The sequence below is a fragment of the Larus michahellis genome, chromosome 7, assembly GCF_964199755.1.
Source record: "Larus michahellis chromosome 7, bLarMic1.1, whole genome shotgun sequence".
In the NCBI taxonomy this organism is placed as follows: Eukaryota; Metazoa; Chordata; class Aves; order Charadriiformes; family Laridae; genus Larus; species Larus michahellis.
In genome coordinates this window covers 38,489,428-38,515,043 of record NC_133902.1, presented here as the reverse complement: position 1 = coordinate 38,515,043, position 25,616 = coordinate 38,489,428, and the positions used below count along the sequence as shown (strand labels likewise).

The 25,616-nt window shown below is 50.8% G+C and overlaps 1 protein-coding gene across 15 annotated transcripts in view; it reads left to right on the top strand.

Moving 5' to 3' along the window:
- PCBP3 (poly(rC) binding protein 3) overlaps nt 1–25,616 on the top strand; it is a 63,277-nt gene that overhangs the window by 23,670 nt on the left and 13,991 nt on the right. For 3 of the 15 annotated variants that reach the window (XM_074594175.1, XM_074594160.1, XM_074594162.1), the window contains 10 exons: nt 8,011–8,082; nt 8,389–8,412; nt 9,372–9,404; nt 10,065–10,181; nt 10,600–10,731; nt 11,204–11,332; nt 14,104–14,178; nt 17,270–17,311; nt 21,476–21,554; nt 22,313–22,372. In XM_074594175.1, the coding sequence (XP_074450276.1) occupies nt 8,011–8,082; nt 8,389–8,412; nt 9,372–9,404; nt 10,065–10,181; nt 10,600–10,731; nt 11,204–11,332; nt 14,104–14,178; nt 17,270–17,311; nt 21,476–21,554; nt 22,313–22,372 (763 nt within the window). Of the gene's footprint in view, nt 1–7,932; nt 8,083–8,388; nt 8,413–9,371; nt 9,405–10,064; nt 10,182–10,599; nt 10,732–11,203; nt 11,333–14,103; nt 14,179–17,269; nt 17,312–21,475; nt 21,555–22,312; nt 22,373–25,616 lie in introns of all 15 variants that reach the window. The other 12 variants (XM_074594161.1, XM_074594163.1, XM_074594169.1 and 9 more) reach the window with 8 other exon arrangements.

Genomic DNA, 25,616 nt, shown 5'->3' with positions numbered 1-25,616 from the left:
GCTGCTGTCTCTGCCTTCCTGAGGCAACCTTAGGGCACCCATGCTGAGCAGAGATCAAGTCAACGTTTGGTCCTTGCTGGTCCATCAGCAGCTCCTCTGGAGCCCTTGCTCCCAGCTGCTCCAAAAAGATGGATTGGGCATGGAGGGACAGACAGTATTTCAGGAAAAAACCTCACTGGATCATTTTTATCTGTTCTTTAATCTGCTGACAGAGAAAAAAGCTGTGATTGAGGAGGCTGAGTGACCTTCCTTATCCTAGGAAATGTTATTTTCTCAGCGCACAGTGTCTAAGTCCACCCAGCACTTACTAAAGGGTCACAGACACCTGAGGATGCTCTTGGTCACTGACTTGTAATGGACCCGAGTAGTGCAAAGAACGTTGGCTCTCATCACGTCATGGGGCAAAATTTCTGAGGTACTCGAGCAGTTTGGCATTCACTGAAAATACTATTTTTATTGTCAAATTGTTCCAAAAAGTAACTAACAGGGTGAATTGGAAGTGGCTGAATTAAAGTGCGTTGTTCCCTCCCACCCGCTCACCCCAACCTTCCAAAAGCAGCTTTAATTCACTACAAAATTAAAGAAATACCATGAAGACCCATTATTATTTCAAGCAGGGTTATCTCAGCTTGTCGAGATGGTGGTTTAACACATTCAACTCATGATTTTGATCAGCATCCCACAATCAATGAGCCCTGAAACCAGCCCACACAGGGTTTTCTGGGTGGCACAAGGGCATCTAATAGCCTGCTCCTGCTAAATTAAATTTCTCTCACTGTTGTGTGTCCAGCCTCTGCTTTCAACACAGCAGTGGCTCATGTGAACGAATGGAAATTCTGAATCGTCTAGATCTCTGCAGATACATATCTCAGGTACAGCTTCCTAAATTTCCCCTAAATCTGGTAATTAGCATGAGCCTCCAAGTTTTCTGTCTTCTGCAGATGTATCAGGGCAAGAGGCAGGTGCTATCATCCTGCTGGCCTGTCGCATGGGATGAAGTTACTGCGTGCAAGACCTTCATCCTGGGGTGATCGGCAGGGAAACGCCGCAGCTTTCCTCGCTAGCCTTTGCGCAAAAGTTCGCAATAACGACACCGCCATTGCAACAAAACCAGTCATTCTTCTCAGACCAGGCTTGCCTTAGAGATGGTAGAGAGTAACACCATCTGACATGTGGGGCCCGATTCTGATTTCACACGTGATTGCATATCCATGCATCAGCCATGCCACCTCGGTGGGCAGCTGATAGTGGTCTTAGTTAACTGTTGAGGTGCAGTAGGCTGCGATGAACCACATGGTGCTCAGCGGACGAGCAGGGACTCTTACACTCTTACTGGACATCCCTCCCTGGGTTTACAGTGTCCGTGGGCTGGAACCAGAGGTTTGTTCTACTCCTCGTTGTAGGCACTTGGCAGCTTTCCTTGCCCTCTGGGACAGGTCTGTGCTGGAGGTATGTGATGCTGCATTTCTATTCCTCTTGGTTTATCAATCAGGTCAGAAATCACTCTGACATGCATGAAACCCCACTGAAAACCTACAAATGTAAGGTGGGTTCAGCAGAGGCAAATGGGGCTGGTACAGTCCACACCCAAAGCAGGATGCACAGCCTGGTATCAGCTTGTGGGTGCACCAGATGAAGTAGAAACATAGGAAAGCAGCAGGGAGTCTCCTGGAGGGGAGGGCAGGCTCAGCACGGCTTTGGGCTGGTCTGAGACCAGAAGTGTGCATTTGGCTGGGATGTGGCTGAGCCCACCACGGTGTGACAGGGCAGGAGCTATGGGCCATCGTACCCGATGCTCCTGAACTCTGTCTAATACCAATATCTAGGGCCAATATCTCTCCCTGGAGGGCCACACACTGTAAAAAACCAACCCTGCTCTCTAGAGGACAAAGGATTTGGGCAGAAAGCCATGCTGACGTGAAGGTGGTAGGAAATAATTGTTTAGAAATAGAGAAGAGCTCACAAGAGCTGCAGTCAGCAAAGAGGTTGATGGGAGAAGCAGGAGTTAGAAGACCACCTGAAGCACGGAGGTAGCAAATGAGGCAGCAGGAGAGGTTGCTCTGGTGGTCCTGGTGTTGAATTTGTGGGCAGATGAGCCTGCAGAGCATAGAGGGCAAGGGAGGGAGCAGAGAGTCCAGAGGAAGGCACCCCTGCAATAGTAATTGGGGTAACTGGCATAGAGGTGAGTGAGACTGGAAGAGCCTTCTAGTGCACACCGGCACGGAGGTGAAGGCAGGTTATAATTGGTCGCCAGCAGCCAGTGAGTGACATCCTAGGCCATGAATGGAGATATCTCACCCAGATGAGAGCAGGGAAATAGGAGCAGGTGACCAAGAATGAAGTCTCCAGAGATGCCTGATGTAAGGGCAAGAGCAGGGATGTTTGTCTCCCATGGCTCTTGGAAAGATCAAGGGCAGGCAAGAACCAGGGATATACTGCTGGCTGATGTACCAGGGTAGCACAGAGGCATCTTTTTGTCTTTCTTTTTTGGTTCAAGATTTCTAAAAAATTTCCACTAGAGCAGGAGAGTGAGCAGAGGAAAGGTCAGCTGAAATGACTGCAGTTTTTGGAAAATGGCAGCAGCTGGAAATGCAGCTTTATTGCAAAACAGCATTTTGTGTCACTCATGTAAATGGTGCTAACTGTCTTCTCACAGCTTCATCTTCTGACAGCTGAAGCCTGCCAGTGGCTGATGCATTTCCATTTGGAGCCTGGGTTTTAAGGGAATGCTTGACTTTGTTTTTTTCTCCTCGCTTATTCACCCCCATCCTGACCCGGCCAGACTGCATTGTCGTCATAATCCTGAGCTGGCTGCATCGTGGTGCTTCCCAGCTGCTAAAACGCAATGCTGAAAATCGCCGGATTAGGTCTTAATGGCAGGATCAAGCTGCTGGGAGAAGAGTGGGGAGAAAGCTCCTGCTTACGCAGGTGGACAGGCAGAGCTCCTTGGGAAAGCAAGCTAGAAAGCATAAAATGTCAGAAAAGCATCTTCTTTCCTGGCTTCCCCTGCTTTTCTCTACATTTAGAACATCTTCCAGTTTCCAAGGGTCAGAAAACGCTGGCCTGAGTTTTGTGAAGGGGATATTGAAAGGTCAGAGGTGTTTAAACATCTCCTCCCTTGCAGTGGAACGTGATGTCTTGAGTGATGGACTTTCTGGCCAAAATGTTAATCCCCAACATGAAAGTCTGCCAACCACATTAGAAATCTGGGCTGTGCCATAATGTATTATGGTGTGCTGAAGGACACTGAAGCTTTGTGGTCTTCTTTAACACCTGGCTTTCTGCTGATGGGGCTCCTGAAACACCAAAGAGCCTGGAAAGCATGTTGGATGTTTTTCAGGGTGGCATTGCCATTGAGCAACCACCAAGATGCTCCAGCGTCTCAGGGGTGGTCCTCTAGGCAGATGGCACAGCATCCCCATACAGACTGGTGCCCAGGCCACCCTGCTGTTTACCTGCACAGGTCGGCAAGAACTGTTGGTCAACAGGGCTCCAAGGTGTTGGAGTTTATCAGCATGCACTGACCAAACCTGTCAAGAATGTGTCATTTTCTGGAAGCTGTGTGATGGGTGAGGGAGGTGATGGACGCTTTCTTCTTTGAGTTTGTTTGACAGTGCCTGTGAACTTTCCATCTAAACCTTTCAGGGAGTGGGCGGGTTGTGGGATGTTTTTGCACTGAGTTGTCCTCTCTGTTTGTTTTCGGACAGATTGAACAAAACATTGCCGTCCCCCAAAACAAATGCCTAGGTAAAGCCATGAAATTTGATCTCCGTAATGCTGATGAGAATATTCCATGACAAGAGCTACGAAAGAAACTCTGCCTTGTGCATCTATCTGCTGGCAGGACCATCTGTCCCAGAGACACCAGGGTGACTTTAGTGCAGATAAGAGACCCTCCCCCTGGAGTTGGGGTCTGCAGGCAGTAGTCATGCTAGCACCAAAGCAAGAGGAACGGTTTTGTGATGGAGCTTGTATATGAGTGCCTCGACCACCTTCTCCAAAACACAGGCTGCTGCTGCTGCCGCGTCCCAGGGTGGCAGGGGCTGTCTCAGGGCAGCTGCCCCCCAGTATGTCAGCAGATGCCTTGGCTCTCCACTGGGCATTTGCAGAGGAGGCGTAGGCAGCGTTTTCTGGAGCTGCACCACAGGACTCACTCGCGCGTGGCTAACATGCCTGGGGAGGCCAAGTGGATGCATGGGAGGAGGAAAAGGAGGAGGAGGAGGGCTGGCATCAGCAAACGTGGAGCTAGCAATGTCTCCTGGCCCCTGCAGGGACACCGGCTCTGCCCGATCTCAGCTGAGCCCCTGCTATCACCTGTCTGGAGGGGACTGCAAGGATCCCAGCATCCACTTTTCCAGCTCCCGTTTGGAAACCAGGCTGGAGAACAAAGTCCAGCCTAGAGCTCGGTCTCCCTTCCCCCTATTTTGCTTCATGTGCAATCTCTCGCCTGGGAGGTGATCATTAAATTAATTTAATACATGATGTTCAGAATTCCCTTAATTAGAAAATTTTAGGAGAGGGTCAGTATTTGTAAGGTATCAGCAAGGATAAAGGCAAGAGCACCAGTTTAGGCAACTACTCCAGCCTCTGGAAAACTGGAAGGGAACAAACTCAGAGCGTGTAAGTTTGCGTATGGGGAACAGGAGTCTTTCTGCTGTTCTGATTTTCCATTTTCCTTCCTCTTCTCCTTCTCCTCGGTCACTGGTGCCTGAGCTGCTTTTTCAGACACAGGGCATTGCTGATAGATTAAGGAAATTTCCCAGAATTTAACATATTTAATTTCAAAACCAAGGGAGAGAGAAGAACCGAATTGCTCTGAGTACCAAGGAGGCCTCCTCCAAGCACGGTCCCAGAAGGCAGTTGTGTTTAAAAGGTCTATTTACAGGATCAGCCTTTGGAAAGACATTGCCTGGCTATTTGGGGGCAGATCAGCAGCACTTAGGGCGGGCGGGCACCTTACTTCCCACCCTGCAGAACTCCCCTCACTGCGATGCAAAGACATCTGGCTACTCGCTGCTATGGCCGTGTGTGGGAGGATGCTGCTCCCACCCCCTGCCTGCCCAGGCATGATGCCCGTCAGAGTCTCGCTTGACTTGCTGTGCAACTTCCATTTCAGGGCCAGAATCAACACTTCTGTCTACTAATGCTGCACCTTTTAAATCTGTGGGGCTGCACCAGCTTTGCACTGTGTTGGAGTTGGGGTCTGTATCTACTCTATCCGTCAGACTGGATGTAGTGCTATCCTCAGGGCTTTCAAGTAGATGGACAAAGAAGCCATTTCAAAGCTGCTGTGAACTAGGCAGCATACAACGGTGAATGGGAAGGGTCTGAGATGGGTCTCTCTTCAGGCAGGGCATGCTCCAAAGTGCTCAAAATGGTGTTTGGAGGATAATTTTCCCCAGCCCTTTGTCCGTGAAGAATGAGGGCTGTGGAGGGAGGCACGCGCCCAGGGTAAATGCCTCAGCTCTATTGTTCCCATCATTTCCATTGAGCTTATGAACCACCGTATAAAAGACTTACCTTTCACTAGTATGATTAAGAAAAGGCCAATGTAGCTTTCCCGCTCACTGGAGCATGAAGCGTGTTTAATTTAATAATGCTGATAAATCTTAAAGCCAGGAGCATTTGGCTAACACATGACCCACTTTTTCAATCAATTGGAAACATTTACATAACGGCCTGATGCAGGGTTCCACTTGTGAGGGATGTGGAGAAGGGGATGGCAGACACCATGTAGGGCATTTGGTGAAAGCAAAACAGCAAATTTGGCTGGTCCTTAGTGGGCAAGCTGTGACCCACCTTACTGAGACTGCCGGCTCTCCTCCTGCTGCGAGGATGTGCCTGGGTTTAAAACACCTCAGCCACTCAACTGGGCTTTGGGGTCCATCACCCTGAGTGTAAAGCCCAGACTGCTCCAGGGTACCACCCCCGCCTGCCAGTGGGGCTGGCAGCCTGGGCTGTAGCTGCCCGGGCCACTGCAGTTGGGCAGCTTGCAAAAGAAAGCCCACGGGGTGGTGTGGGGGGCAGGACGGCTTTCAAATTCTGCCTCTGCAAGTCACAAAAGCGGCTGCCTGAGCATGCATCTTGACCAGCAGCTGTGAACAGCCTCTACCTTCCTCCGGCTCTTTTGTTGGAGGACACTCATCGGCCGGGAATGGGAGCTGCACTTCTGCGTTGGCATGCACCAGTCTCATGGGTGGCTGCAGTGGCGTCACACCTTTGTTTCTTTCCCCGCGGCAGGGCTAGATTTCTCCTGGGACAGGACATCCCTGGGGTGCAGCGGGGGCAGCTCTTCCATGAGGGCGCTTTAACTCCTGGCACATCAGGAGCACCAGCAATGCTGACCTCCACAAATCAGCATGTTCATCCTTTTTAGCGTTGCTTCCCATGCACAGAAATCAGCACAGCGTTAACCACTAAAACCAGTTACTTGTTTTGTCTGCGTTGGGCTTGGTCTTGAAAGAGAAAGTTCCTGATCTTGCACATTGTGCCATCGTTTGTCAGCCCATTCCATTACTCTGGTCCCCAATGTTGTCACCTTCTTCCTCTGAAATATTCTCCTCCTCCCCACCCTTAACAGTGCTTTGTGGCTTGACATCTTCAACACATTTCATTTCTTATCCTTCGCGTGAGATTTTACTTTTTTTCAGTTGTAACATCCAGTGGCCTCAAGATTAGCATCTGCAAGTAGGTTATAAGCAGCTTCATTACCAGTGAGCTGGTCTCCTGTTAGCTTCGTGGGAACACCGTCTCCTTGCTAACCACAGGGGTTTTATCCATTTTGAGTTTCCTAATATCTTCTTGGAAGAGGTTTTACATCAAACCCATCTCCCAGCCATGACTTGTGCATTGCTGCATGTTTATTCATCACAGCTGCCTCATTGCATTAAAGTAATACTTGAGAACTGGTTTATCCACCATTTTTTGGTCACGTAAGTCCCTGTCTGAGCAAAAGAAAATGCCAGATTCTCATGACCAGGATAAAAATCTCCCATCTGATATATACTGAGGGATTAAATAAGGTGGGGGAAAATTGCTGCAAATCTCACAGCATTGCACGTAGAAGGATGCTGGCACCTCCCTCTGAGACAGGACTGGTCTCCCTACCAGTGGGCTGCAGAAACATTTCAAATGCCCAGTCCTTGCACAGAGATGCTACTAAGGAGGCGTCAGGAAAGAACAGGAAGCATTTGTTGCTGTTCTGTGGTTTTTTCCCCTGTCTTCAAAACATCAGTGGTGTTTTTCCCTCTAGAGGGCAGAGGAGGAAAGAAAGAGAATGGGAAGGGAAAGGAACATGATAGGACTGGGAAAACTCGCAGAGGTTTCCTTAGATCCGTGCAAAACATGAATATCTGTAAATGGTGCGGTCCTGAGATGCAATGCCCAGCTAGGGTGCTCACAGGTTGGGATGAAAACGCAAATGCGTTGCAATTGGTACACCAGCTCCATCTTTCCCAGTCTGTGCTCCTGGGGTCAGATAGGTATTTCCTGGTTGTTGAAAAACTGGCTTTTGATTTCCTGAGTGCCCATTCACACTTGGAATGGTGAATTTTGGTTGGCTGCTCCACCGACTCCCTGCTCCTGCGTCCATGCGCTCGGCTGAGTGCAGCTGCTTTTCGGCTCACGCAGGTGTGGGCTGGCCATCTGGCTGTGCCACCTCTGGTATGCGAGTCTTTGCTCCCACAATGGCTTTTGTGTGAAGCTGGTGGCAAAGCCGCAGCAGAGCTGTGGGCTGTTCCCGGGCTTGCGCCCAGCACGGTCCTTGCAGCAAGCGGCCAGCCTGGTCTGCACCCATGAAGGGGCTCAGCCCATGACATCTCCTCGCAGCTCCTTCAGCCATGACTTTCCCATGCCCTGCTGCTCTGCAGGGCCCATCCCACATCGAGGAACCTGCCTCTTCTGAGAGAAAACCTTTCCCCTCTCTGTCCACAGGTGATACGGCCGTGGTGTTGTCTCCTCCTGCGCCAGGGCTGCCCTCCCAGTTAACACACGTCTCCCATCCCCCGGTAGGAAATGGAGTCAAAGGTCTCCGAAGGCGGTCTGAACGTCACCCTCACCATCCGGCTGCTGATGCATGGCAAGGTAAGGGGCTTCCAGTGAGGGGGTTTCCTCACAGCTCCCTCTCCTGCCTCCCCTCTAGCTGTGCCTGAGTCCAGCCCCATGTGCCACCTGCCCAGCCCCAGGCTGCTGGTAGCCAGTGTCCTCCGCCTGCTGATGGGAAGGGTGGCGTGGTGGCATGATGCTCCTGGCCCCTCTCATGCCTGCCCCCCACCCTGTCCTTCTGCTGGGGACAGTGTGCACCAGGTCTTTGTTTTATTATAGGGTTGGTCTGGATTGTCCTCACGTTTTGTAATATCAATTCCTTTGTGTTTGGCTTCTTTTTTGTAGGAAGTTGGAAGCATCATTGGAAAGGTAAGGACATCTTTTTGCTGCCTGTGGTGTGGTAGACACCAATCACCTCTTCCCTGTGATATCCTTAAATGTTTGGTGTGCATGAACTTGTTGCTGCATTTGTGAGACAGAAATTATGAGACACCCACAGAGGGTCCAAAACCCATTACCCTTAAAAAAAAAACCAACCACCAAACTTACCTAGCACCATTTCCAGCTGCTTCACTGGGGTGAGGAATAGGTGTTTATGATCATGTTGCCCTGACATTTTAATCAAATGGGTTCATTAAGAGTGATTTTAAAATGTCATGCAGACCCATTTAAATACTGCAGCACTTGTCTCTGAAGCCACAGGACACCATCTAGCTTGCGCAGAAAAGCTCCCCAAGATGCTCTGCTCCCTGGTGCTTGCCATGGTGGTTTGGAAAGTCCTGGCTATACAGGATTGGTTTTTTGCTGTTTTTAAAAGGCAGGTTTATGGTGGCAAAGATTTCAAGCATGAACGTCTTTCTTCTATATGCTTGTGCTTTATTTTTCCATCAGCCTGTCCAGCCCTAGAAAGATTCACAGCTGTACCTGCTTTATATCTGGAGGTACTCTGTAGATACTTCTGTAGATACTATATCAGAAACTGCTCTTTGAAGCCACTCTGAAATGCCAGCTTTTCTCAGCATTGGACCAGTTTCTGAGGTTTTTTTCTGCAGTTTTCCTCCAAATGGGAAATGTAGAAAGGGAGGTGGAGGCTGCAGTTGTGCATTAGTAGCTGTTTTGTCTGTCACGTAGTACAGACGTAGGGAGCAGAGCTACGATGGCTTACACCCTCAGCTCTTCAGCTGACCATTGCGTGGGGATGGAGGGCCAGGCGTCACAGAGCTGCCCAAATGTTTTGGCTGTGTGTTACCATGTATTAGAGAGATGTGTGCTGTTTGGGTTGTTTTGAAGATGGAAGTCTTGAATTTTTGTGTTTCTTCTTATTTCAGAAAGGAGAGACTGTGAAGAAGATGCGTGAGGAGGTAAGCCACCCTGCTCTGTAGAAGGATCTGCAGAAGGAGGGGAGAGGAGTGGGAAGGGCAGTCAGGCTGTCCTGCCCAGCAGCATGCAGCACAGTGGCCAGAGCTGCACATCGCCCCATGTGATCCACGCGGTCACTTCCAGGGTCAGGATACGCAAGCTGGATATGCCCAGAGCTCTTTGGTCCAATTTTCTCACTCTGTACCCAAACTCCTATAACATTTAATGGGAATTTTCCAGAGCCAAGAATTTGTTCTTAATGAAACATTGAAACTAAGTCACTTGTAAGATGATTGAGTTTGTCCAAGGTCTTTGTGCCTGCAGCTATCAAGGAGTTATCAGATCAGTGAGCAACACTCTTCTTTTTACAAGCAATGATCCCACGGGCTGCTCTTGCCTTGATTGTGTGGGTTTGCGTTGCAGTAAAAGACCCAAAGTGGATGCTTGGAAACTCGCTCTGAGGGTCAGGGTAAGGCAGTGCACCACAGGGGGGCAGGGTTGTGAGTTTTTAAGGTTAGATGAGATATGTCAAGAGGCCGGCACATAGGATGACGAAGGACCAGGCTGGGACAGGACCTGACTCAGAGGAAGGGCTGCACCTCCAGTGCATCCTTGTGGGTTGCCTGGCTGTGGTTATTCCAGGGCTGCCCTTCTCTTTCCAGAGCGGGGCAAGGATCAACATCTCAGAGGGAAACTGCCCCGAGCGGATCGTGACCATCACTGGCCCCACTGATGCCATCTTCAAGGCTTTTGCCATGATCGCCTACAAATTTGAGGAGGTGAGCAACGTGAGCCCTTTCCCCAGGAGGGCAGAGTAAAAGGGTCTGTATCCAGACCCTTGGGTGGCCCACCAGCCAAGCAGAGCTCTGGCATGCCAACTGCTGAGGCCAGCAGTGCAGATGGGCCTGGGTACCTCCAATCCGTGCGTGCCTGGCTGCACTCGCTTAACTGGTACACGACCTCCGCACAAAACCTTCCAGTCATCTCTAACTAGGCAAGAACTGAGCTTCAGTGAGCTTCAGAGGTCTCACAGTTAATTAACTGCAGGGATGCTCAGTGATGCAGCTGCAGAGAGAGACCAGCCACAGTCCAGGGAACATGACCCCTCTTCTCTGGCCCAGGGCTTTTGGGTTGGCCTGGATGGCAGGCGCCTGGTCAGGTACCAAAGGCTGATGCATTGCACTCTTCCTTCCCAAGGACATAACCAACTCAATGAGCAACAGCACTGCTACCAGCAAACCTCCAGTGACACTGAGACTGGTCGTGCCGGCTAGTCAGTGTGGCTCACTGATTGGCAAAGGAGGCTCCAAGATCAAGGAAATCAGGGAGGTAAGTCAGACTTGATTTCATTATTGCGTGTAATCACAGCTCATTGGAGCTGATCTGTGAACAAGGGGGAGCTGACTTGGAAAGGGGGATCCCTGGAAGTTTTTAAGGCCAGGCTGGATGGGGCTCTGAGCAACCTCGTCTAGTGGGAGGTGTCCCTGCCCACGGCAGGGGGGGTGGAACTAGATGATCTTTAAGGTCCCTTCCAAACCTAACAATTCTATGATCCTATGATTCTATCCTTACGCTGCTAGCATCATGCACCATGTTGCTTCCCAGGATGGTCCTGCTGACATAGGACCAGCATTCCATGGGACCTTGCCGGTGTGCTCCTGCGGATGCAGGCAGGGAGCTGTGTCTGAGCTCCCGTGGGGCAGTGCAGCTCCTGGGAGGCGCGTGGTGTCAGAGTTGGAGCTGGATGCAAGGAAAGGCAGTCAGCTGTGGGATTTCTCCTCCTCTCTCTTTCTGTCTCCAGTCAACAGGTGCTCAGGTTCAAGTGGCAGGGGACATGCTGCCCAACTCCACGGAGCGGGCGGTGACAATCTCGGGGACACCTGACGCAATTATCCAGTGTGTCAAACAGATCTGTGTGGTGATGCTGGAGGTACAGTCTGTGACAAAGGGGGTAAAGTACATAGGAAAAAAACCCAGCTGGCACCACAACAGCACTGGGAGCTGTGGAGCGTGTCTCTCGTACCCTTCACCACACGTTGTGGGACCACTCATTTCCTGGTACCTCCGTTTGAAACCCACCCAGTGTGTTTTCCCCACCATCTTTGTGCATTGTTTCGAGAGTCCCACACTGGAAACCTGTCTGGTCGGGTGCCCCAAAGGAGATGGTTTGTGTCATAGCACAGGGTGGCGTCAGGAGAGAGGGATGCCGGAGGAGGCCAGGTGGGCTGAGACAGCCATAGCGTGGTGTCCCAGCAGTGCTAAGGGTGCCATCGGAAGGGGATGGGGGCTGCAACCACTCCACCAAGCACCTGGCCTCCTCTGCGTGGGTCTCATGGTGCCCCCCAAGGACCACGGCTGGGAGGAGGAGGCCATTGCATCACCTGTGCTGGGGGAGTCAGGTGGGAGCACAAAGTCTGGGAGTGCAAAGCCAGGCTCCAGCAAGGCACAGTGGGAAAGGTAGTGAGGAAGAATGGTGGAGAGAAGGGCCCATAGGGTGCATGGATGTGTATCCAGAGTGGGCTTTTTCTGGGAGAAATGCTGACGAGCAGAGTTTGAAGATCTCTGGAGAGATGCTGCTGCACCAATGGCTTATTGCCAGGGATGACTGCAGGCACGTGCCCCATGTCCATGCCTGCCACTTTGAAGGGGAGAAGCACCAGGAGGAAACCCCTCGGACACAGGACGGTGACACACTTTGCTGGCTCCCAGAGGTGGACAGGCATAGAGCCATGTCAGGCCCCTCTGCCTTGCTGCACAGCCTGCACACCGCTGCCCTTTCACGGCAGGGAGGAGTGCATTTGCCACTGCAAGAGCTTCAGATGAGCATGCCAAGGCTTGGCGGAGGTGAAGCGAAACGAAACATAAGCAACTTCAGTTCAGCATCAGCATGGCTAAGGAGGAGTCACCACAAGACACATTACCCACCGCTGCTGATAGTGATGCTCACTCTGCTGCCAGAGGAGTGCGATTTTAGCCACATGGTGACTCCAGGTTATGCTCTGGACTGCGGCAGAGGTGGGCCCCAGGTGATGCTTGCAGGTATGTTATAAAGTCTTCAGTGGCTGCTGTTCTCACAGGCAAAAGCAAGGGTTGCTGCTCCTCTGTATGGCTGAGCAATGGAAAAGAAGAAAACCCGTGAGTTTTCTTGCAGTCTGAAATCTGGGAAGTTCCCTGTCTTTAACAGAGATGCTCCTTATAACCTTCCAGTCTTAAGTTATCTTACTGCAGAAATCCTTGCTCACCCTCTACAAGATTTGTAAAGCAATAAAAGAAAAAGCAAGTTTGTGATTATAGAGGCTGTGCTTTGATCCTACAGCTTCCTTGCAGACCTGTGCTTAGCAGGAAGATTTGAATATGCCACTTAGGTGCAAGTGGACATCAAGAAGAATGTACAGAAAAAATGAAGACTTTTCCATGAGATAGTGTAATTTAGGTTGCCTATCTTTACATCGCAGTAAGTGGGTCATTTCACTTCAGGTAGAACCAGAAGGCTTTTATCTGAAATCTCTTCTGATCCCTAGAAACCTCCAAAATCTCTTCTATGGCCTGTTAGTTATGTTCATGAGAAGACCAACAGAGATGACTTGGGTAAGAAGATCCGGTGCACCATACAGCAGGATGCATCACTACAGCTTGATGTGCATCACTACAGCTTCTGCTCAGACCTACCCAGGTACCGGTCAGGCCACAGCAGGGAGAAGCGGGATGTCCTGACCAGCTGGAGCGGGGCTGCCCCAGGTCACGCTGCCACAGGAGGAGGGCTGGGAGTGCATACGGGTTGGTGCCTCTGCTGCTGGTGCCTGTCTGGCTGCTCACATGGACTGTTCTAGCATGCAGCTAGCTCACACCATGCAGCTCTAGCATAAGATCTCTGAAAATGCTGGTATTGCCATCTGAGAGGGATTTCCAGCCTCTGGCTCTTCCAGAGCTCAACACCCCAGCCAAGGTGATCACTGCCATTTGACCCACCAGGGCATACGAGGTCTTGACCACAATGATGGTGCCTAGCAGCATCCACTGCACAGCCATCCATGTCTCAGCTTGGATGGTGATAGACCAAACCAAGTCCTGATGGTGACCCTCTTCCAGCAGTGAGGAAGATGAAAGGGGTCAAAGAGCTTAAGCATCATGCTGGGTCACTCAGACGGGCCGCTCACTCCTTCTGTTGCTGTGGCTCACGATGCCATGCCACAGTTCCTGCTGCTTAGCAGGGCTGGTACGACTCTGGGGTGGGCTGTCGACATGCAAGAGCTCTCAGGCTGCAAAGAAAGCCACCGCATGGCATCCAGGAATGAAAAGCCTGGTCTGTGGGTGTACCTTCCCATCTCGCTGCACCTTGAGGGTCTCCTTGGGGGTGTTTTGAGGAGGGTGCTGCATTCCAGTGTCAAGCTTGAGTCTAGACCAGGCAGCAATGCAGTTTGTGGAGAGCAGAACGAAGGCAAGAAAGGCAGCAGAGAGAAGCAATTTAGGGGCTTATGCCTTTTCAGGGGATCTCCTGTACCCCAGGTTGTCCTTGTTGTCCATTAAACACCAATTTCCCCCATGTTCTCCTGTCCAGAAACGCGGTTTGCCTGGTGCGGGTGTTGCTGGCAGCGGCCCCGGGGGCCGTGCTTCGTCGGGTGCTTTCTAACGCTCTTTTTGCCGCCGTTTCAGGAAAGCTGTTCTAATGTTCTCTCTCCCTCTCCTTGTCCCTTTTCCTAGTCCCCACCAAAAGGTGCCACCATTCCCTACCGCCCAAAGCCCGCCTCCACCCCTGTCATTTTTGCAGGTGGTCAGGTAAGAGCCGACCCGCTTGCAGCCTCCACTGCCAACCTCAGCCTTTTACTGCAGCACCAGCCGCTGCCCGTTAGTGCACTCAGGTTTCTTGCCTTCTGACTTGCATGGTGTCATCCCATCCATTGCGTGCCACGGCAGGTGGACTGAAAGCTCTTTGCAGAACCACTGGCAGTTTGCAAGCCCGGGCAGACATCTTAGCTCCTGTGATGGCTGCTGGAGGATAAGGGAAGGGCCAGCCCAGGGAGACAGGGTGTTAGCTCTGCCAGGCACTCGTGCACCGAGAAGAGGCCGGAGTTTGCTTCATTAGACCCAAATTCAGTATTTGCCAACAGTTACCACTGCTGAAGGAGAAAATGAGAAAAGCCTCATTGAACAAGAGGCTGTGACCATGCTCTCACAGTGGCTGCAAGGGTTTATTTTCTGTCATCTCAAGTCCAATTAAAAATAACTTTACATAGTTGTAATTGATCTGAGATAGGAAGGGCTCATCCTAGTCACTCCAGGACTGTGCAGAGCCTCTCTTCAGGGCAGCCTCTGTGAAAGGGTCATCCACACCACTGGTGCTCAGCTGATTTGGGTGCCGCTTCCCCAAAAAAGGCTATAACCTCTGCTGCAAAGCTAGGTCTCAGCTCTGCCCGCAGGAGAGCCTGCATTGCCTTGCATTCAGTGACATTGCACAGCGCTTGGTCTGCAGGCGTGCAGTCACGATGTAATATTTCTAGCAACCCATGGGAAGCAATGGCAGTTTTTTTCTTTGCAGGATAACCATTGCACACGCGTGGCTGTTCTGCAAACAAAAACCAGCTCCTGTGGCATGTAATTTATGAAAGAAGAGCAGTTGAGCAGGTGGCTGCTTTTAAAGAGGGAACTTGAACCCTTGCTTTTTCCATCGCATCTACTCACCTCACCGGGTGACCGAGGACCTGCCTGCAGATGCCATCATGTTGTGGCGCACTGGTATCTAGCAGGAGAGGTCCTTTCCTGGGAGCTCCAGCAGCTGGGTAGAGTCAGCACCACAAAACTGCAGCTAATGCCATCCAAAGCGGCACCACACAAGTTATTTAGTTTCTCCCCAACCATAATAAATAGCAGAAGGGCAAACTAAGGCTGGGAGCAAAGCCCAGAGCACAGGCTATTTCAGGTGGTGCGCTCAATTTGCATCTGTTAGTCATGGCAGCATCAGGAGGAGTGTTACGCTTGGTCTGAGCAGCCATCTTGGAAAAGAGCTTTGAGTCCAGCTTCTTGGTGAACTTATCTTCTCAAAAGGGAGAGTAAGATTGAGGTATCCTTTCTCCTGCTGGCGAATGGTTGGTGTCTTGCACAGAAGTGACGTCGTGGGAAGAAGCGACCATCTCAAAGGAGAGCTCTTCCCTGCCGCCCTCGAGGGAGCGCTGGCGAGCCCCTTGGCTCTGCCCGAGGAGTGACACGAGGCGCGTGGGTAGGGGACAGCAGGTGACAGTCAGTGGTGCTGTGAGGTGCTTTGGGGTGGGTTGAACCTGCAGGAGCTCAGCAGGCTGAGGGACACAGTGGCCAGTGGCAACTGCCAAAAGGATCAGCCCTGCTGCCCGTGCAATGTCAGCCTCTGCAGAAAGCCAGGGGTCACATAGGCGGGTGCTGTCAGAGTTAGGTTGCATCTGTCCAAGACACCTTCCTGCCTTTAATTAGCTTTTTCTAATCAATTGTTCTAATCAAAAAACAATGCCCAAATTAAACTGCCACGAAAGAGTGAACTTTTTAGAGCAGCCTCTGCCATGTCCTCACAGGCACACCAGTGCCAGGACGCCGGCAGGCACTGGGACTGCCATTTCTGTGTGCGGGGCTTTGCCTCCTTCCTCCTTCCTCCTCCAGGATTTTGGGGGGTTTCCTCACGCAAAGCACTTTGCTGTTTGCAAATGATGTGGCAAATTTGCAGGAGGTTCAGAGGTTTTTTCCCCTTTTTCTTGTCTATCTTTACTCTCCCTTTTTAAAGTGTTATCCATCTCTTTTTGCCATTTCTTTCAGAATCATTTGAATAATGTGTCAGCCAGTGAGATAAGTTTTGCTAGCTGGTTAAGTCCCAAATATTGGGCTCTCTAGTGTCTGGGTCATTACCCACAGCAGTGCTTGTTTTCGGGTTATTTACAAAACAGAAATGATTGCTAGAAACGATGTTTAAAACACTAAATAATTTGCCTGGCAGACATCTGCATGGATTTGTCAGTGATAGCTGGTGAAAGGCATTGCAGCGGAGGCAGCCTGTCCCTGAGCCCTCTCCCCACTTGGGGGGATACCAGCCCCATGCTGCCCAGCGGGCTTTCCGCGCGGCAATGCCTCTTACCCCAGCAGAGCACTGCAATATACTGGGTAGCGTAAAGCATGTTAAGAGCTGTGCACTTGAAAATACGGAGAGACTCATTGCACTGGCTTGCCTCCTGGGATCACATTACATGCATTTAGATGCACATTTAGATAGGGCAGCGGTGATGTTGCCGTGGATCTGCTACACGTAATTCTGGTTTGATGAATAGCTTTTGTACAACGAAGCCCAGGCTTCCTGCTCCATGCAATTCTGTCATCTTTAAAGAGCTGTTTCCTTCCATTTGGAAAAGCCAAACTGAGACCAAGCCCTTCAAGTTAGGTGGCTCAGTGTGCTCCGGCTTTGATTGGAGGGGTTTGTCTCCCTCCCACTCCAAGGACTCACTGCCCCAGTGCATTTAATGCAGCACAGGGTGGCTTTTCCCCTGGGCTGGCCAGGGGAGCACGCAGGGTAACTGCTCGTTGCATAAAAAGTGCTTCCCTCATCCCCTGCAACCTCAAAATGAAGCCGGTTCAGTCAAAATTCAAGATCCTACACCCTGCTTTCACCAGCAGCGGAGCACAAGGCGAGGTGTGCCGGTGGCTCAGCTCCCTGTGCTTGGTTGTTTGGGGTAGCGTGTGGCCCTGGGCAGAGCAGGGTGGGGGCTGAGCTCCTCTTTAGCCCCTGCATTAACAACGCTTATGCCACGTCAGGCAGAAAGGAGCAAACCCCGGGGACAGCAGTCCCTGTGGAGAGGCATGAGGTTTTGCCGCCACCTCCTGCCAGCCCTAATAACGTGTTTTTTCTCTTTTGCAGGCCTATACAATTCAGGGACAATACGCTATTCCACACCCGGATGTGAGTTTTACCCTAATTTTTCTTATAACCTTTTATGTCACCTGCATGCTACTGTTAATTCACATAATATTAATATTAGACAATAATATTAATAGCATATTTTCAAAGTAACTGGCCATGTGCTGTTTCTGTAATACCTTGAATAGCCTTTTAACCTCTTGGCACTAAACTTTATTAATTCTGAGGACTTGGCCTGATGCTAAATTGTTTGTTCAGTGCTATCCCTTTGTTCTGAGAGAAACTATATTCTATGCATTTTGTGCCTCAAAATGATCAAAACAAGCAAAAAAAGGAAAAAAGACAAGACTTTCCCCTCAATATCCCCCCTTGTCCTTAAAATGTTGGTAAGCCAAGGGCTTATTTAGGTGCTGAGTGCTTTGTTGGGGTGGGGAGAAGACAGAGCTCCAGCAGTGCGTGCTTTCTTGCTTGAAGCCTGGGCAGGGGGACGTGCCTTATTGGGGGTCCTCCTCTGAGAGACTCGGAAGCAGGTGCTGAGGCTGGGCAAAATGCCACCTGCATCCCCTGGAGAGATGGAGAGGATGGCCACCCTTCACACTGCTGGATCTTGCCTTACCGAGGGCTCTGCGCCTCCCCAGGGGAGCTGGACCCCAGACTGAAGTGGTCACCCTGGGTTTGACGGCTTTCTCACTGGGTTTGGCTCTCCGTCGCCCTGGGGAGGCATCACGGGCACGGTCCCTGTTTCGTCTCACGCTCCTTGGTGTGGAGGCAGGTGCCACGTAGACTTGCAGCACAGATGAGTTTTGCTGATGCTTGGACGCCCCTGCTCACGCCAGGAGGGTCAGGAACCCACAGCACATTTGCAGGGGGACATGTAGGGAACAATTGTTGGCATGTCTGCGTGTAAACGTACCAACAGCAATAGAAAACGAGTCGATTTTAAAGGATTTCTCTATGAAAAGCAGCAGCGAAGCACTGCAAAATGCCAGCAGCTCCTTGCTGGCAGTAGACAGCTCGGCTTCTGGGGTCATCGTGGCTGACACATGCCAGGGAGCTCTTGGAAAAAGCTGGGATTTTCTAAATGTGTTTCAGAGGGAACAAAGCACGCAACAAGTCCCACTGCAGCAGCCTCTTCTTGCTGGCACACCTGTGAGTCAGGGGTCCACAGTGGGGCTGAGCACAAAGTGCCGCTCTGGGGATGCAGCACCGGTGTGGTCTGGGTAGAAAGCCTTCTCCAGCTGTCACACTCATGGGAAGAGTATGATGCAGTTCAGTGTTCCTCTTTCTGATGGATGCGTTGGGTATTAAATCATGGGATTGCCTTTTTCATGATTGAGAACGGGACAAGGCTGTTCAACACTGCGAATGCAAACTCCCCGTGGGAACGGTTAGGAGCTGTAGGCTGGATTTTGATCTTAGGACCAGTGATTTCACCCAATTTAGTGGAGGCCAGGCTTTGGCTTTCCATGCGACACCACTGTGCATGTACTTTGAATAGCCTGCTGTGATGGTTGCTCGGAAATATTCTTAATTGTGTGCGCACTTCATTTTTGCTCCCTAAGCGGAATATAAATAAATACACCTGCGTAATTAGTGAGGGTAGATCAGTATATTCTTTGTCCCAGTTTTCCTTTGCAAGTGGTGGCAACAGCTTAGTGTTTTCCTTGTTATTATACTCCTCTGATTGTCAGGAATTAAATGTATTTAATACATTTGCTGTCTGCACTCTGCCCTACTCCCAACAGATTTGCTGAGACCTGGAAAAAGTCGTTCATCCAGGGGCCATGCGCTCAATCCTTACTGTCTTAGCCCTCTCACTAGGGTCAGTCATTTTAAACACCGCTCAGTGCAGAAACCAGTCTTGAACATGGTTTTAGACCATTGCCCTTGCTCTCGCAGGTGTCTGCGTTTAGTGGATGCCTTTTACAGACCGGTGGCTGCAGAGTGGGCAGAATTTTGAATGCCAAAGCTAGAATGTGAGCTGCTGCCTTGATTTTATCCCCTGGGAAAAGCCCCCCAGGTAGCGAGAGTTTTGGCTTGCAAAAGGCTTCAGCATTGCCCAGGTACTCGTAAGCCATTTTGGAAGTGATGTGTAGCTACCTGCCTCCACAAAATTTGTGATGGGAGATGAAAGGATGGCCATGCCAACTGGGAGTGCAGGGCTGTGAAATAAATGTCAAGCACAGGAATGCTCCCAAACCAGGGCATTGCTCCTGGGTATGCATCAGGCTGGCAGCCGATAAGATGTCACCGGGCATTGCTGTGGGTATCTAGTGATGCTCGTCATGGCTGTACGTTGGTCCCAGTCCCGTCCTGCCCTGCCCCTCCCAACAGTGCTGGTGGGGGAGCTCCCCTCTGGTCTGCGAGGAAAACCAGAGTTTGAAGAAATGGTCCAGGAAAAGGGAGAGGAGGCATTTCGTGCACTGCAAGCATTCACGTAGCAGCTTTCACTTTAATGCCTAGGCGTATCCATCCTCTCCTCTTCCAGTCTTTTTTCATTGCTGCTATATGTGGGTGTTTGCTAAATACCATTATCCAAACTGTGTCTTAAAAATATGCTAGATCAGAATTAGAAAGGGTTTTGTTTTCCCCATTGGGCGAAAGCGGGACCCCTGCCCGGGGGCTTGGCAGTGCGTGCAAAGAGGCAGGAGGTTTCATCTGGAGTCCTGCTGGTGGGACAAGTTGTAACGAGGAGCTCCACAAACAGGGTGCGCCTGGGTTTAATTTGGTAGAAAACATGAAAGTTCTTAAATTAAAAAGTAGTGGATGCTGTGTCCCTGCTACCTGCAGGAGCAGTGGCATGCCCAGCCCTATCCAGACCTGGTTGTGTTTCGGCAGGACCCCGTCGTAAGCATGACTTCTGCTGATTTCCCATGCTGCACAGGGAGAGATGTGCATGTGCCTCTTCTCGTGGGGTGGTGAGACCTCTCCCCCAGGCCGGTGGAGGCTGGAAGTCCTCATGCCTCTGGCAGGGCAGGGCTCCCTCAGGTACCTCTCTGGGGCCTTGCAGGCATTTCCCCTCCCCGCCGCCATCCTCCGGTCTCTCTCCCGCTGTGCTCAGCCCCTGGGTCTGCTCTCTCCAGCGCTTCCCCTTCGCTGTCTCCAGCCGGACCTCCCCGTGCTCTCTCCCCAGCCATGCCTCAGGAGCAAGGAGGTTTTTGAGTATTGTTTCCCCCAAAATGTGGAAATAGTAACTCCTGCCTCTCCCTCACTGGGGAGGGGTTGGGTGCATGGAGTGGTTTGCGTTTGGGGGATGATGGATCCTGGCAACCCCCTGAGCACCCATCAAATTGACCAGTGGGAGGTGATAAAGAACCTCACTCCTGCTCACTGCTTGACTTCAGCCCAGTTTGTTTTGTTTTGGTTTGTTTTCTTTTGGTTTTTGGTTTTTTTTGTTTTTTTTTTTTTTTTACTTTGGAGCAGGAAAACAGAGCACAAAATGTATTCCAAACAAACTCCTCTCTATGCAACTGCTTCTTGACGGGGCATGAAAACCTACCCGGTACAAGAAGGGATAGAAGGATCTGAAATACCTACTGGTCATGGCTGAAGCCCATATTTCCCCATACTGCTAAGGGGCTTGTGCTCATAATGAGCTGATGCTAAGAGATGCAGTTTGTCCATCTCCCAGAGGCATTTCCCATCAGAAGCGCAGCACAAGAGCATTTGCTGCAGGGGCAAGCGGTCATGATGCAGATCTAGGAGCACAAAGAGGGTCTTCTGGCTGCTGGCATGTGATGGCCACCAGCCCGACAGTGCCTTTGAGATCACTCCTCTGCTCTAAAGCTACCACAAAGTGAGCAGCAGCTTCTGGTTGCAGGTTGCAAAGCCCCAGAGGGGAGGGCAGCATCTGGAAGTGCCATCGGCAGCAGCCGACCGTGTGCCGAGGCGGCCGCTCGCTCACAGTGAAGGAGCTGAACCATTTGACGAGGGGAAGAAACTAAGAATGGGCTTCTTGCTGGTATCGTACTTCAGACCCTGACCAAGCACTTCTGCAAAAGATTTGGGCTTTATTGCATTTTACCCAGGCCAAGTCCTTGTGCTAATGTTTTTGCCATGTCTCACCATGGCTTCCTGGTTTGGTTTTTTTTTTTGGTTTGCTTTCTTTTTTTCCTTCCGTTATAATTTTGTTCTTGATTTTTGGTGTGACTTGTTGTACTCTATGAAAATAACCTTCTTAGCTCTAATGTCCCTCCTACCCCTCAGCAGTTGACCAAGCTCCACCAGTTGGCTATGCAGCAAACCCCCTTTACTCCCCTTGGACAGACCACCCCCGCTTTCCCTGGTACGTACCCACATGCCCTTTCTAGATATCCTTCTCTTCTTACCTGTAGAGTTTCTCTCTCTTTCTAAACTCATGCTATTTAGTGGAAACAAGCAGGGCAAGGAAAACTGAAGTTGCAATGTCCATGGGGAAAGGCTAACAGGGAGACAGGACAGTTGTTTGGGGGTTACGGTCCTCACAGGCGAGCTCTCAGCTGTTAACCATGCACGCCTGGACGGCTCCTGCGAAGCCACTCTTACCTTGCTCCCAGCTCTGCTGGCTTTCCCACCAGAAGCGATGAGCACCAGTCCCATTCTTCCCTGCCAGAGGAGGCAGCATCCCCTGCCTCGTGCTGATCCGGACCCCGGTGGGACATCCCCACTTTCCCTGGGGGAACACCTTGGCACCAGCCGGGAATGCTGCCCCAGTGTCTGCAAGGAGCAGCGCTGAGCTGGGCAGGATGCTACCTGGGAGCATGGGGAGAGTGATGGGAAGGAGCTGTGGCTGCAGGGAGCCGTGTTGATGGGAGGACAGCCAGACATGGTGTGGCTCAGCAGCCTCATCCCAAAGGCTGGTGTTTTCACGGTGACCTGGGAAGCAGATAGAGCACAGGGGATGGAAATACTTAAAGTACCATTGTTTGCTCGGTGGTCGAAGTGCCGGTTGGAAATGCCATTTCTGACAGTATGTTCATCATATTTTGAGCTTCCTAGATGAAGTGACATTGCTTATCTCCTTGAAGGCAAAAGCATTAAACCTGTTTCTTCTTTGCTCTTCAGGAGAAAAGCTGCCCTTACATTCCTCCGAAGAAGCTCAAAATCTGATGGGCCAATCATCAGGTAAAATACAAAGCTACAGGGAAATAAGCAGGCTTCTGTTGAAATATATTTCTTAAGTAGGACTGTGCCATTGTTGTGCTCCTAGATAAACTGTGGTATTTGTGGAGAAGACAGCAGGTTTTCTTGGTGGGCAGGGAGAGACGAGGCAGCACCGTGCCTGCCATTCTCCTTCGTAGAGCATGTCAAAAGAAAAGTGCCTGGAGTTTATTGCCTAGTTTTTTGATGTTTGTGAATAACAGCCATCCGTGCAATGAAAAGACATCATCCTTATTCTTTCATTTAGTTTTGCATAAACTTTGCTCAGAAACAGGAGAAAAATGCCTGTGGGAACAGAAACAAGACACAATTTTAGCCATCTCTAAGCCATTCAGGGTGAACTGCATTTTTAGTGGGATGGGACCCTGAGGAGCCAAAGCACGGCTGTAATCTTGGAGAAATTTTGATGTCAAATATCCTACACATTCATCCACATGTGCCAAACGTGCTTATATTTTATAACCTACTGCTGCTTAAAGGAGTTATTCTGAGACATGGTGGCTCACATTGCCTGTGAGCCCAGACCTCCTCTGGGCACATGTGTGCTCTGCGGCCAACCAAGGCACATCACATTCATGCCTCAAAGGAGTCTGGGGACATCGCCTCACTATGAAAGGAAATGTAGCCCCACAAGACTATAGCAAAAATAGATTTCATGATACCAACCTGCACAGCCTTGTTTTCCGCGTGCCCCCGAACACATGGGCACTGCATGTGCATATCAAAGGGGGACGAGCTTGTATGTTAAAATAAACAATCTCCAGGTAATGGAGAAGGATGTGGCCATTCCTGTATGGCCATCATGATGCGAGGGGTGATGCAGTGCCACAGCTTTCAGCAGCAGAGAGGCAGGGACACCCGCGCCCTGGGGGACATTTCTTTGTGTTAGGTGCAGTCCGTCTGTCCCTAGACTTCTAGAAGGCTCATCATGAAAGACGGTCCAGGGCGGCTGAAATGTCTCTTCCAGTGCACTGTACTGTACAGTCAGCATTAAGCATTGCCCACTGTGTAAAACCTGGACAGGAGCTGTTTTGTGCAGGCTTTTGGCATTAGTACAACCATCAGAGGTGAAGGAGGGCATAGGGCTGCTGAGTGGAGGATTTGCATCCCCATCCGATGCATTTCCCCTCCTCTGTGCACTTCCAAGTGAAAAATGTGGTAAGAGAGACCTCCTGAAAGCAGATGCTTGCATGATGGACCCAGGCGTTCTGTCTCTGTAAGGATGGTGCAGCTGGGAAGCTGCATTTGGGAAAGCACAGGAATCATGCAAAAGCACATTGGAGATACCCGATACTCTTCTTTCTAGTGGTGATGCTGAAATGGAATTGCAACATAAAGCTTCACTTTAGCATTTTAGAAATCTTGCTGCCATCCAGCGTGACCTGGACAGGCTGGAGAGCTGGGCAGAGAAGAACCTAATGAGGTTCAACAAAAGCAAGTGCAAGGTCCTGCACCTGGGGAGGAAGAATGCTAAGCACCAGTATAGGTTAGGGGTGGACCTGCTGGGAAGTAGTTCTGAGGAGAAGGATCTGGGGGTCCTGGTAGACAGTAAATTATCCATGAGCCAACAATGTGCCCTTGTTGCCAAAAAGGCCAATGGAATCCTGGGATGCATAGGGAAGAGTGTGGCCAGTAGGTCGAAGGAGGTCATTCTCCCCCTCTACTCTGCACTGGTGAGGCCACAACTGGAATACCGCGTCCAGTTTTGGGCTCCCCAGTTCAAGAGGGACAGGGAACTGCTGGAGCGAGTCCAGTGAAGGGCAATGAAGATGATTATGGGACTGGAGCACCTCCCTTATGAGGAAAGGCTGAGAGAGCTGGGACTCTTTAGCCTGGAGAAGAGAAGGCTGAGAGGAGACCTTATTATGGCATACAAGTATCTAAAGGGTGGGTTGAAGGAGGATGCTGCCAGACTCTTTTCAATGGTTCCCAGTGACAGGACGAGGGGCAATGGGCACAAGTTGGAACATAGGAAGTTCCGTTCAAATACACGGAGAAACTTCTTTACGGTGAGGGTGAGAGCGCACTGGAACAGGCTGCCCAGGGAGGTTGTGGAGTCCCCTTCTCTGGAGATTTTCAAGACCCTCCTGGATGCAGTCCTGAGTAACGTGCTCTAGGCAATCCTGCTTTAGCAGGGGAGTTGGACTAGATGATCTCTAGAGGTCCCTTCCAACTCTGAAGATTCTGTGATTCTGTGATTCTGTGACAGTGCCAGAATCCGGACAGACATCAGTTCAGACCTGCTGGGTTTTACAACCTAGGTGGCTGTTGGATGTGAGCTCCTCTTCCGCAGTGCAGAGGGTCTCGATGGAAATGCAGACCAGCCAAACTTGTTGTTCAGCGTGGCTGAGGCAGTGGCATACTGGCATGCAGTGTGAGGAAGCCCTGCTGGATTGGGTGACTAGGAATTTGGTGCTGCTGCAGTCTTGTGTTGTAGCGGCCCAGCGCTTACGGTGTACTTGTACTTCTTTTCTCTGCACCCCCTTATTCTGCTCAAGTGTCTTGGACTCTGGCACACACTATTTTTAAAAGCCTTCCTCGGCAGTTCATATCATATGGATAAGGGTTTTTTTTGTGATTACTGCAAATTCCTGTCTCCAGACTGCAGACATCTGCAAGACAGATGTCTTGCAGATTTGCAATAGGACATCCCTGCTTCAGGATTGAGGTGATTTAATATGGGAACCCATGGGAGCGGCGGGCTTCAGCCTGGCCCAGGCGCATTATGGCATGGTGTCCTCTTACCTCTGGAGCTGCACACACAGGGTAGCCTGCTGGCTCCAACCTTTCCCACCATGGAGGAGAGTGCCCGCACTGGTGCAGGAGAGGCTGGGAAGAAGCATATTGTTGCCTTCAGTCCTTGCCATGTAATTTCGTAGGGGAGCAGGCTCTAAATCTCCATCCTGTTTGCTGTGCTTTCCCTTGGGAGTAAAAGGGACCATCAGTCCTGGGCCCAGATAGCGTGCATGTTTCAGCAGTCTGGCTTAAATTCAGCTTGCGAGTCTGTGGGGCTTTAACTTACAAAGTACTTTGCAGGCTGCTCTGTGCTAGCACTGCTGGATCCCCCAGCGAAACCGGTCGTGGGGCACCAAGCTGCTGTCGTAACCAAGTGGCTTTGTGCTGCTGTACCCAGAGAGGGCTGGAGGGTGCGTGGACAGCCCTGGCGCCGGCAGGCATCTGCCTCTAGGGTTGGGTTTCTCAGCCAGCA